The 13882-nt window shown below is 38.2% G+C and overlaps 1 protein-coding gene across 6 annotated transcripts in view; it reads left to right on the plus strand.

The window, feature by feature from the left end:
- The window catches only part of SYCP2L (synaptonemal complex protein 2 like), a 200633-nt gene extending 188492 nt beyond the window's left edge, over window positions 1-12141 (plus strand). For all 6 annotated transcript variants that reach the window (XM_056521155.1, XM_056521156.1, XM_056521157.1 and 3 more), the window contains 4 exons: window positions 4180-4279; window positions 6510-6568; window positions 9619-9670; window positions 11974-12141. In XM_056521155.1, the coding sequence (XP_056377130.1) occupies window positions 4180-4279; window positions 6510-6568; window positions 9619-9670; window positions 11974-12009 (247 nt within the window). In that variant the 3' untranslated portion in view covers window positions 12010-12141. The remainder of the gene's footprint in view (window positions 1-4179; window positions 4280-6509; window positions 6569-9618; window positions 9671-11973) is intronic.
- Window positions 12142-13882: the final 1741 nt, after the last annotated feature.

The following is a 13882-nucleotide window of genomic DNA, read 5'->3' on the forward strand; positions in this document are numbered from 1 at the left end:
CCCCCCCCCCCTGGCGATCAAACACTTATCCCCTATCCTGTGGATAGGGGATAAGTGTTAATCACGCTGCAGATGTCCTTTAACTCTGCAAGGATGTTCTAGAGTTTTGCAGCAGCTCTAAGATTGAGTTTGTATCAACTGGAAAAAGAGACTTTGGTAAGCACTACCTTAGCATACAACTATGGAGGTATTAAAGGGGTATTTTAAACTTGTAAAGTTATCCATAACAAGCTAAAAGGTGAGGGTCCAACCGATCACAGGAACAGAGAAAACTGTACCCTGAATAGTATTTATCCTTAATGTAAACATGCCCCTTAAGAACACAGCCCATTTTGACCTTAAAGGGGTACTCCAGTTTTTTTTATTTTGACTATGCTACAGAGGCTGTATAGTTAGTGTAGTTAATGATATAGTGTCTGTACCTATGTTTTATAGTGGTCTCGCAATTCTTATGTGATTTTTGCCCCGATTGTTTATTTTTAACAGCATACAAAATGAGTGTCATCTTAGGTTTTCCCAGGTTGCAAATAACAAATTATAACTCATTGCATTAAAATTTGTATGCTTAACTTTGTCCTCTTCTGATCCCTACAACTTTATTTTTCCGTATACAAGGATGTATCATTTTTGTTTTGGTGGGACTTTTTAATCGTGCTTTTTCATTTTTTCTCATATATAACGTGACCAAAATTATACACGTAAAACATATACCAAAGTCTAGAATTGCATGTCATTGACCATACGGTTTAATTAAGGGTATTTTTTTATATTTCGGACATTTACACACACGGTAACATCACATAAGTTTATTTTGGTTTAAATTATCTTATTTTAACCCCTTAAGGACCTGGGGTTTTTCCGTTTCTGCATTTGTTTTTTCCTCCTTACCTTTAAAAAAAAATCATAACTCTTTAAATTTTGCACCTAAAAATCCATATAATGGCTTATTTTTTCGCCACCAATTCTACTTTGTAATGACATCAGTCATTTTACCCAAAAATGTACGGCGAAACGGAAAAAAAAAATCATTGTGAGACTAAATAGAAAAAAAATAAATAAATTTGTAACTTTTGGGGGCTTCCGTTCCTGCACAGTACATTTTTCGGTAAAAATGACACCTTCTCTTTATTCTGTAGGTCCATACAATTAAAATGATACCCTACTTATATAGGTTTGATTTTGTCGTATTTCTGGAAAAAAAATCATAACTACATGCAGGAAAATGTATACGTTCAAAATTGTCATATTCTGACCCCTATAACTTTTTAATTTTTCCACATATGGGGTGGTATGAGGGCTCATTTTTTGCACCATGATCTGAAGTTTTTAGCGGTACCATTTTTGCATTGATAGGACTTAATGAATTTTTTTGCACCTACGTCATTGACCGTGCGGTTTAATTAACAATATATTTTTATAATTCGGACGTTTCCGCACACGGTGATACCACATATGTTTATTTTTATTTACACTTTTTTTTTTTTTAATGGGAAAAGGGGGGTGATTCAAGCTTTTATTAGGGAAGGGGTTAAATGATCTTTACTAACTTTTTTTTTTTTTTTTGCAATGTTATAGCTCCCATAGGGGGCTATAACACTGCGCACACTGATCTTTTACATTGTTTAATGGTTTCTCATAGGAACCATTGATCAATGATTCTGCCGCTTGACTGCTCATGCCTGGATCTTAGGCACTGAGCAGTCATTCGGCAATTGGACAGCGAGGAAGCAGGTAGGGACCCTCCGGCTGTCCTGTAAGCTGTTCGGGATGCCGCAATTTCATCGCGGCGATCCCGAACAGCTCCCTGAGCTAACCGGCATTAGTTTACTTTCACTTTAGACGCAGCGTTCAACTTTAAATGCCACGTCTAAAGGGTTAATAGCGCGCAGCATCGCGATCAGTGCCGCGCGCTATTAGCCACGGGTCCCGGCCGTTGTTAGAGGCCGGGCCCGACCCGCTATGAAGTAGTTTTCAGTTGACCCAGAGTTCCCGCCAAGTCCATAGATAAATACCACAGAGTATCTTTAAATGGAAGCATTACCTGATGTATTTTGAAATTAGTAAAGAGATTACAAATAAAGGCTTTAATTAGGTTTTGCACAAAATGGCACCGATTTTTCCTTGGTACAACGTAATTCCAATTGGTCCAAAAATAGATATTATTTCGCCTGATGTTTTACCTTACTAGAGGTCAACATGTCTGACTGAAGCCACTTTACCACCAAGCATTGCCACAAACAATATGGTATGAATCAGTAAAGTTATGGTCATATTAGGAGGTGGAATATGGAAAAGTAACATGAAGAAAGCAAAGTATTTTGCCCAGAATGCATGAAATAAGGGACAAAAAAAACTAGGCCATGTAATAGATCCATTCCACATAACCCACAATTAGGGAAGGCCTCTGTGCGGTCAGGATTAACAGATGTCTTGGGTAATGTAAAGTCATAGTGTGATGTATGATCTGAAATTGTGTCTCCAAACCTAATTGACCACTGTTTTAGGAACCCAAGCCCAATGCTCTAAAATTGGCCTGGTCAAATCCCCTTTATCCAATTTGGCTTTCCAATTCTTAAATAGGGAGCAATAAAAAGAAGCAACTTCACCAGTGTGTAATTTGGAGTACAAGTAGGAAAAAATGTAAAGGGGTATTCCAGGAAAAAACTTTTTTTTATATATCAACTGGCTCCAGAAAGTTACAGATTGGTAAATTACTTCTATTGAAAAAATCTTACCCCTTCCAATAATTATCAGCTGCTGAAGTTGAGTTGTTCTTTTCTGTCTGGCAACAGTGCTCTCTGCTGACATTTCTGCTTGTCTCAGGAACTGCACAGAGTGGAAGAGGTTTGCTATGGGGATTTGCTTCTACTCTGGACAGTTCCTGAGACACGTGTCATCAGAGAGCACTTAGACAGAAAAGAACAACTCAACTTCAGCAGATCATAAGTACTGAAAGGATTAAGATTTTTTTTATAATATATTTACAAATCTGAAATAATTTACATATCTGTTTAACTCTCTGGAGCCAGTTGATATATAAAAAAAACAATTTTTTTTTCCTGGATAACCCCTTTAACTTGTAAATGCCACAAAATGACCAGGGCCAAGGTTATAGGAGATTCTGCAAAGGTGCAATGACAAGAAGGGAAGGGTTCCATGTGTCCTGGTTCTTACCAGCGTCAGGCGATATACTCTGTGCCTTATATCTGGCCTGCTTCCTAGGCTTTCTGCTCTGGAGTGTTTCTTGCTGCAGTTCCTGCTCTGTCTTCTAGGGTCTGCATGTAAGCATTGGCTGAATCTTATAGAGACAGTGTGCACTCACTAATGGATCCTCCTCCTATACCTGCCTGGCACTCCCTATATAAACCTGCTCCACCTGATGCCTCAGCAAGGTTGTGTTTTTTGTATTTCTAAGGTCCCTGAACCCTGTCTTCTGTACCTGAGTTCCTGGTCCTGTCTGTCTACTGTACTTGTGTTCCTGATCCTGCCTGTATACTGGCTAGCTGTTCTCACAGCATCTGCTCAGCTAAATAAACTTGTTCAGCTCTGTTGCGTCTGACACTATCTTTAGTGTAAGTTTGCCTCATTCTGCCTGGCTAGCTGCCATTTGTGGCACAGTAGGTGCACACGCATGGGATGTTAAATAAATGGCCAACTTTTAATATACATGCTGACCTCCATGCCCTATACATACTGTTCTCCCGACCCATGGGAAATTCGGGGTGGGATTACAAAGGCATATGTTTTATGATTAAAAAGGGTACCTGGACCCATTCCAACATACATTTCAGGCTGCAGTAGTGTCACAGAGGAGTAAACTCACCTTAACACATGGAGGAAGAGCACCAACGCGTGTAATAGTGACCACTGTAATTAATTCCAACTCCAACGCTAAATTAGAATAACAACTCGTCCGTTTTATTCAATCTAGTCCATGATGAAGGCAGGTCAAATTATAATGGAATACACCAGCTAAGTTTACACCTTTTTAAATTACTTTGGTAGCAACAACTTATGTAGATAAATGAACAGCCAAATTTGTAAGAATGGGACTGCTAGCATCAGCTCTTAAAGCCATAAAGAGATTTACTATAGTATGTATATTTCTACAGTTTTATTACAAGTTGATAATCACAACTTATGTGTTTTACTACTTTATCCTTTTTTTTTTCTCTCTAGTTTTCGAAAATTAAATCATTTTAGCACTATTGTAGCACAAGAACTCTCCAGTCTTGAGGCTGAAACTCAGGCTTTGAAAGAACTAGAGAAAGAGACTTTGGTAAGCACTACCTTCACACACAACTATAAAGGTGTTAAAAGGATAGTTCCAACTCATACAGTTATCCATTCCACAATATAAGGGATAACAAGTGTGGTGGGTGTCCAACTGATTTACAAGAACTGAGGAAAACTGTACCCTGAATAGAGTGTGGGGTGGGGCTTCTCAATGTTGCCAATCACTGATATTTTTTCTCCTAGTAATTCTCTTGAGCAACATTTCTGGCAGAAACTTAATTAAATGTATTGGAATACGTGCGATGGATAGGCGAGCACCCCCGAAGGTGACAAGTGGAGAAAATTTGTTAACACTGCGGATTCATATGAAAATGTGGTTTATAAAAATAAAGTGTTACACCGCACCATCTCTGTATAATTCTCTGCCTCGGCTTCAGGCTTTGGTTTGATGACCCAGGAGGCTAGTCTGGTTTTTTTGTACCTTCACCTCCCTGCCCTTCTCTCACTTTTCCCTTCTATTTCCCTGGCTTTATTACCGCGTTAAGGTAAGTGAGCATGTGCATCTGTTTATTGTAGTTTATCTTGGGAGGTTTACAAGAGATTTCTTTACAAGTCGCATGTACATGGTTGACTTCATACAACACTATTCTATCATTTCCATTGGTATTCTGATCTTCTCTCTCTCTATGTACCTTTGTTATTTTCAATAAAATGAGTTAATAAAAATGTATTGGAATATAAGTATATTCAGAGCTTTACCTTGACAAAAACTCAATACCTGCTAAGTATTGTAGGTGTTGGTTCTTTCCTGTAATTCGTCCTGCTCTGAACATACCTTTTATTAAATAATATACTAAATAGACTACTACATTATTGTCCTCAAGGACCTTTAGGGCCTTCCACACTGCTGAATTTCCCCTGCCGAAATTCCTCAGAAAATAAGCTGAAATTTCAAATTCAGGATCCACAGATCCAAAGAATGTATGAATGAATGTTCATTCTTTTGGCAAAAATCCACTAGCCTGCATTGCCAACAGCACAAGTCCGTGCAGTCCTACTGCCAATTTTGACTGCACACGCTGCAGCAGTGTGGTTGGGCCCTTATTTGCTTTAGCTGGAATATCCTGTTTACATGTGCCATCTGCAATGTATTTGTCAACTTAAAGGGGTACTCGGAAAAATATATATATTTTTTAAATCAACTGGTGCCAGAAAGTCAAACAGATTTGTAAATTACTTCTATTTTAAAAATCTTAATCCATCCAGTACGTTTCAGCTGCTTATGCTCCACAGGAAGTTCTCTTCTTTTAGAATTTCTTTTCTGTCTGACCACAGTGCTCTCTGTTGACAACTCTGTCCATGTCAGGAACTGTCCAGAGCAGAATAGATTTGCTATGGGGATTTGTTCCTACTCTGCTGACACCATTTTAGGAACTGTCCAGAGAGCACTGTGGTCAGACAAAAAGAAATTCGGAAAGAAAATAACTTCCTGTGGGGCATACAGCAGTTAAATACTGGAAGGATTAAGATTTTTAAATAGATTTTTATAGTTGATTTAAAAAAGTTTTTCAGCAGAGTACCCCTTTAAAGCACCATATCGGCATTTTGAACAGTATTTAAAGGGGTATTCCATGAAAAACAAAAATGTTTTTCATATCAACTGGCTCCAGAAAGTTAAACAGATTTGTAAATGACTTCTGTTAAAAAATCTTCATCATTCCAGTACTTCAGCTGCAGAAGTTGAGTTGTTTGTTTTCTGTCTGACAACAGTGCTCTCTGCTGACACCTCTGTCAGTCTCAGGAACTGTCCAGAATAGGAGCAAATCTCCATAGCAAACCTCTCCTGCTCTGGACAGTTCCTGAGACAGAAAGACAGACAGGTGTCAGCAGAAAGCACTGTTTTCAGATCTAAAAGAATTCAACTTCAGCAGCTGGATAAGTACTGGAAGGGTTAAGATTTTTTAATAGAAGTATTTACAAATCTGTTTAATTTTCTGGAGCCAGTTGATATGGAAAAAAAATACCCCTTTACCAAAAACTTAGTGGTCATAAAACGTGGAAAAGGTGCAAATGTTGCCATTATAGGTTCCACTCTCTTGTTCAGGCTTACAAGTACTGATGTAAAAAACTGACCAAAATACTGCTCTGTGAGAGTGATGTTAAGAAAATTAGGTGTAATTCTTGCCAACTACCCTTTGATTTATTTAGTGAAAATGTGGTATTATTAGGAGTTGTGGTCCATTGAATTAACAATTCTGTCTGTTATTAAACAGGATTTCTGGGAAGCGCAAACTGTGAAAGTAAATGAATTCTGCACCAATCAACAGCAAAGGTTATTGTGTTAATAGAACATTTATTGGTGTCCTGTTAATAGGACAATTATTAGTATTAGTGACACCAGATGGACTAATATGTTATAGTGTGTTACAACTTTTAAGGGGTATTCCAGGATTTTCTTTATTTGATTATGCTACAGAGCCTGTAAAGTTAGCATAGTTTATAATATAGTGGTGCAAAAAAGTATTTAGTCAGCCACCAATTGTGCAAGTTCTCCCACTATGAGAGAAATGAGAAAAAAATCCATAAAATCACACTGACTGATTTTTAAAGAATGTATTTGCCAATTATGGTGGAAAATAAGTATTTGGTCAACAACAAAAGTTAAGCTCAATGCTTTGTTATATACGATTTGTCGGCAATGACAGAGGTCAAACTTTTTCTGTAAGTCTTCACAAGGTTTTCACACACTGTTACTGGTATTTTGGCCCTCTCCTCTAGCGGCAGTGATGTTTTGGGTCTGTCGCTGGGCAACTCAGACTTTCAACTCCCTCCAAAGGTTTTCTATGGGGTTGAGATCTGGAGACTGGCTAGGCCACTCCAGGACCTTGAAATGCTTCTTACGAAACCACTCCTTCGTTGCCTGGGCGGTGTTTGAGATCATTGTCATGCTGAAAGATCCAGCCACGTTTCATCTTCAATGCCCTTGCCGATGGAAGGAGGTTTTCACTCAAAATCTCACAATACATAGCCCCATTCATTCTTTCCTTTACACAGATCAGTTGTCCTGGTTTCCACCCCCATGCTTCACAGTAGGTATGGTGTTCTTTAGATGCAACTCGACATTCTTTCTCCTCCAGACACGACGAGTTGAGTTTTTGCCAAAAAGTTCTTAGGTTTCATCTGACCATATGACATTCTACCAATACTCTTCTGAATCATCCAAATGCTTTCTAGCAAACTTCAGATGGGCCCAAACATGTACTGGCTTAGCAGGGGGACACATCTGGCAGTGCATGATTTGAGGCCATGGTGGCGTAATGTGTTACTGATTGTAGCCTTTGTTACTTTGGTCCCAGCTCTCTGCAAGTTATTCACTAGGTTCCCCCGTGTGGTTCTGGGATTTTTGCTCACCATTCTTGTGATAATTTTGACACCACGGGGTGAGATGTTGCGTGGAGCCCCAGATCGAGGGAGATTATCAGTGGTCTTGTATGTCTTCCATTTTCTAATAATTGCTCCCACAGTTGATTTCTTCACACCAAGCTGCTTGCCTATTGCAGTTTCAGTCTTCCTAGCATGGTGCAGGTCTACAATTTTGTTTCTGGTGTCCTTTGACAGCTCTTTGGTGTTGGCCATAGTGGAGTTTGGAGTGTGACTGTTTGAGGTTGTGGACAGGTGTCTCTTATACTGATAAGTTCAAACAGGTGCCATTAATACAGGTAACAAGTGGAGGACAGAGGAGACTTTTAAATAAGTTGTTACAGGTCTGTGAGAACCAGAAATCTTGCTTGTTTGTAGGTAACCAAATACTTATTTTGCACCATAATTTGCAAATAAATTCTTTAAAAATCAGACAGCGTGATTTTATGGATTTTTTTTTCTCATTGTCTCTCATAGTTGAGGTATACCTATGATGAAAATTACAGACCTCATCTTTTTACGTGGGAGAACTTGCACAATTGGTGGCTGACTAATTACTTTTTTTTTTTTTTGCTCCTCAATTCTTCTGTGATTTTTGCCTCAAGGTTTATTTTTAACAGCATACAAAATAAGTGTCGTCTCAGGTCTTCCTAGGTTGCAGTGCGGCCCAAGACATTACATCACTAGTTAGGCGTTCAAAGGGAGCCTGTCTTTGCTTTAACATATCTTTTATCAATAAAACCAATTAAAAACAGACCTATTAAATCATGTTTTTATGCTTCACTATATTTTTTAAGATTTTTTTCCCCCTAATTCTCCATTTAACTATTTACATTCTAACATCCTGAAATCATGCAGACTAAATTCTGACAATTTGGCCTAAAACTAAGCTGACGTCCTGTTCTGTACAAGCCACATTCCAGCAGTACTCTCCTCATCATGACAGGTTTACAGTTAAAGGTGACACCATTGTATACATAAGAGGCACGCACAGTAACTGTTGCTCGCAGATCAGCCTCGCCCTCTCTGTAGTATGACCTCTGTAAAGGTCACGGGCGCGCCTAGGCATCGTTCCCATTCATGTTCATTTTTCAGCTTTAGTCTATTGTTGCCTTGGTCTAAGGGGCTTGCTGTAAAGCATATCTTTAAATGCTGTTAAACATGGCTTGAGTAAGATAGATGCTTCCCTGAAAAATTAAATACAATCACAAAATGAGTGGAGTAAAAAAATATCATCTAATGGGGCCGAGCTCAGCAATATAAACAAATGGCTAACAAGGCAAAGTACAATGTGTACTGGATAAGCTAGCCTACCACAGGAAAAAGACAATTAAATACAATAATAGTAAAGCAGACAAAAAAACAAGAAAGGATAATACCGACCAGGCCAGTGAACAGCCCAAACGTAGCTGTCACCCAAATGTCATCAGGGGGAAATTACCTGATTTAGATATGGCCATTTCTGTGTGTAGGAGTATACAGCAGTTCAATTTGTTTTTAATTTTAATAAAGATGGGAATAATGCATGTACATACATCTCTGGTTCTGTGCAATTTTTTTTTTTTTTTGGGGGGGATAGTTACCACTCAACTAATGAGAGCACATATGGGCCCTCTGTCTCCGTGGTACAGATGCTAAAGATTCAACCCCCGCTAAAAGAATGAACATGTTCATTCTTTTAGCCGAATTCCACCGTTCTTTATTTCCATTTATGGAGACAGCGCATGGTCAAACATTGATTTTTTTTTTTCCTTCAATATGTTGCGCTTTGCAATATTGAGTCTTTATTAATAAATGTAATGTTGAACATTGTGCTGACAGAAGGATGTATTTATTTTATCCAGTTATGTGAGCACCAATTGTGTTATATAATACAATAAATCTTGTTGGTATGACAGGTTAGATTATATTTCATCTGCTCATGTTAGAGTAATTTATATACTGAAGGTCTTTTTCTTTCAGAATTGAAGCCATGGATCACACAATAGCCGAGTCTTTAAAAAGCCTTAAAAAGGTATTTTTTGAACTTTTTAACTGCAATGTATTAGCTATATTAGCGAAGATACAGTCCATGTAATACTTAGGACTATTTTCACTGAATGTTACCCAAGCTTGAACAAAGTAGCATTTGCTTCAATTTTACCATAGGAGTTAGAACGAGTGCTTGATAATGTTGACATGAAGCTGAGACCTGTTCTAACCAATAATAATATGCTCCATAAATTGTGACATATGATTTGTGCTTTAAATTGCACACTTTGGGGGGTTTATAGAAACCTATGTAGAGAAAAAGTGATGCAGTTTCCCATAGCAACCACTGAGCTTGTTTCTTTCATTTTAAAAAAAGGCCTCTGAAAAATGAAAGAAGCGATCTGGTTGCTAAAGGCCAACTGCTCTACTGTTCCTCTACATAGGTTTTGATAAATCTCCCCCTATAATTTTGGCTTTTAACATGATCTTTTTCAGTCATCTTTCTCTGCTCTTTTGATTGTTGGAAGCCCTTTATGGTCATAGTGACCTTGTATGTCCTATAATATCGTTTACATACATCAGAACACCTCATGGTCTTTTTATTTTTCTTATTGTTAGTGGATTATCATGCCTAAACTATATTGTGGATTTTCACATTAAGGCTGGACCTATCAAACAACCACAAAAGATATTGCACAATATATCCTCTATCATAACCAATTCATACATTTACAAGTAAGACCCCCCCCCCCCAACACACACACACTTTCTAAAGTAAACCTCCCATAGACCTCAATAGAGGTGGGGACCACCAAAAAGGACCAAAACAGGATGCAAATATAGTATGATGCTTTGAAGCCTGTATCTATCACTCATATATATTATTAATAAATATATATATATATATATATATATATATATATATATATATCCTTTGCACTATACATGTAGATCCCTGTGTCAATTACATCATATACCTAGAAATACTAAATCTCAAATGTCTGAGGATAAGCCATCTGGAGTTGAGAAAATCTACCCAGAACTACACAAGAGGATCTGGTCAATGATCTCAAGGCAGCTGGGATCATAGTCACCGAGAAAACAATTGGTAACGCACTACGCCATGAAGGAATGAAATCCTGTAGTGCCTGAATATACCTTTGCTCAAAAAGGCATATGAAAATCTGAATGATTTAGAGAATAACTGGGGAAAGTGTTGTGGTCAGATGTGACCAAAATCCAGCTCTTTGACATCAACTCAAATTTCCATGTGAAGAAGAGGAAGAATGCTGCCTATGACCACTAGGACACCATCCCCACCATCAAACTTGGAGGTGGAAACACCATACTTAGGGGGTGTTTTTATGCTTGGGGGACAGAACAACTTCAAGGCATCAAAAGGACAATGAATGGGGCCATGTACTGTCAAATCTTGGGTGAGAACCTCCTTTCCTCAGCCAGGGCATTGAAAATGGGAGGTCGTGGATGGATATTCCAACATGACAATGATAGAGAACACATGGCCAAGAAAACATAGGAATGGCTCAAAAAGAAGCCCATTAAGGGGGTTATCCAGGAATAGGAAACGCAGCTAATTTATTTCAAAAACAGCTTCATGTCTGTCTCCAGGTTAGGTGTGGTTTTACAACTTGGCTCCATTCACTTCAATGAAACTGTCTCCAGGTTGTGTGGTTCTGTAGCTCAGGCAGAGCTAATTTCTTTAATAAAAAAAGCTCCCTGTTTTTCTATTCCTGGATAACCCCATTTTAAAGAAGAACTATAGCTAAAATTAACTTATCCCCTATCCTGTGAATAGGGAATAAGCAGCTCCGGAACGGACCTGGCTCTCAGTGAGGAGCATGTGCGGTAGACAGCACTCGCTCCATTCATTTCTATGGGAGCATCGAAGAGACCTGAGTATGGCAGTTGGGCATAATCAGCGCTCCCATTGAAATGAATGGAGTGCGTGCTGTCCATCTGTAGAGGACACGCGCACCTCACTGAAAGAGTCGGTGCCCCGTTCCGGAGATTGCGGAGGATCCCATTGGTCACTGAATGCAGTCACTAGTTAACTATGCTCAGGCCATTGAAGTCAATGGGACCCATGCACATATGTCTGCATCCACTTTTGACTGCATAGAGATCCCTAAATAGTTAGATATTAGAAAGATAAAATTAAAAGTGAAATTTTTTTTGTTCCTTGGCTGCATCCTTCATGCATGCAAATGTATTCATATAATGGAGACTTATATTTTTTCACATTAGGTATAAAATCAAGCTCCGTTTCTAAGTGGTAAGCAACTTTATTTCTTGCTACCTCAGCATGTTTTTTTTGTTTTATTTCAGAAGGAAGAAAGCACTACTGATGTCCAAAAACTGTAATAAACCTTGTAATGTGTCATTCACACTGACAGTTTTTGTTTTGTGAGCAAATTTTCCGTTTAGCTCATACGTTTGTTATCCAGTTTAATAAATAAACCTGATTCTTAAATGTCTCATTATTTAAATAATGCAATCTTCTCTTTTTTTTTTTTTTTTTTTTTTTTTACTCTTATCCGAACATAATGACATTGGCCAGGAAGGTTAGGTCAGTGTTACTGCCAATATGGCTGCATTTTATGTCTCAATTACAACCACAACACAGCCTCTTACTGAATGATGTTTAGATTGCCATAGAGTCTAGATTGTATCCATAGGATATCTGGATTGTCTGGATGTTGCAGCAGTAATTCATGCATTAAAATGGCATTTAGGTTTGCAAAACGTCCTCCATGTTTGACATTTTTGATATACGGCTGGTGATAAAGTAAAAATAAATAATACTCTCCTACCCTGTTTTTCTCATATGCCCTTTTAAATACTTATCTAACTATATTAAACTGTTGTGAAATGTTACATCAAACAGATGATACCTATAGCCTCTAAGTCACATATCTTCTCTTTTGTTTACATTTTCTTATACATAGAAAGGTTGGCATAACTGAACTAAATAGCCATTGACTATATCATGAGAGGTCTGGCATGATAAAATATATCATAAACCTAGAATAAAACATATCTAGGCATAGTTGCCAACATATTCTCAGGACATTTAAATCCTGTTCCCTTGGACTGCCCACAAAACAACCAAGAGTGCCTGAACCATCTGTGGTAGGCTTAACCCCTGGACAGTATGCAATAATGTTATCAAGCAACTTATTGTTGTATGGTCTTTATTGTGTATTTTCTGTTTGTGCACAACGGTAGTTTTACAGAAGACTTTTTATAAAATGTAATATTGGCAAGTTTGTTTTTCTATGGCATTGGGATGCCTGCATATTTGTGGATATTTGACGGTATCCCTTTCATTAGATCTTTCTCACTCATACAAATATGCCCTGTGATCTGATACCTCAAATGGTCTTTGACTTTTCATTTTATACTTGTAATGTACACCTCCTTTTAAATAAATACATTTCTGAAGTTTCTTTGGATTGCTTATGTTTGTTTTTAACTTTAAAAATAACACAAAACTGTAAAGCGGTACCTTTTAGGCCTTGTGCATATGTCTTACTAATCCATGCACAAGCCCATAGCTCCATTGCTCCCATACATTTTGCCTAATACTGCACCTCCATGTGCCTCCTGAGCCTGCTCTATAACTTGTCTTCAATACGTTTATTGAAACATTTCACCTATCCCCAGTATAGATAAGTATCTGTTTGGTGGGCAGCCAACTGCTGATGTCCCCTCTGATTATGACAACTGGGGGGTTCCTGTTCTCAGTTCACATGGGGACAGGAGACCCCTGTTCTCATAGTAATCCCTTGTAGAGAAAACTCACTGCTACATTGCAAAAAAAAAAACTGCGTTTCCAAAAAAATCCTTTGCATATGCTGACTATCCTGGACGAAGTCTGTGGTAAGTTTAGGGAACATGGGTGTTGTAACGTTAGGTTAGCTGATTCCTTGTATGCCCCAATTCTCTTTATCTCCAACAAGCCTTCACCTTACAACATTCCAGTCATTGCTAATTTTTCATATAATTGGGAACAAACTCGTTTGAGAGCATTGTTTTGAGGCGCATTAATGTGCTATTCTGTAGAACGCCAAAATCACTTGAGTCACTGGGTCATGCGCTGACCCATAAAGCCCTGTCAGAGTTTACGGAGAGTGATTCTTTAAATGAATTTATCTATATGAGACACTGATATGAGTCCTATCTAAAACCTCCTTACCTCCTTATATATTAGAAGCATGAAAGTCCCCTGATTCTC

This window comes from Hyla sarda, chromosome 5 (genome assembly GCF_029499605.1).
Source record: "Hyla sarda isolate aHylSar1 chromosome 5, aHylSar1.hap1, whole genome shotgun sequence".
Lineage (NCBI taxonomy): Eukaryota > Metazoa > Chordata > Amphibia > Anura > Hylidae > Hyla > Hyla sarda.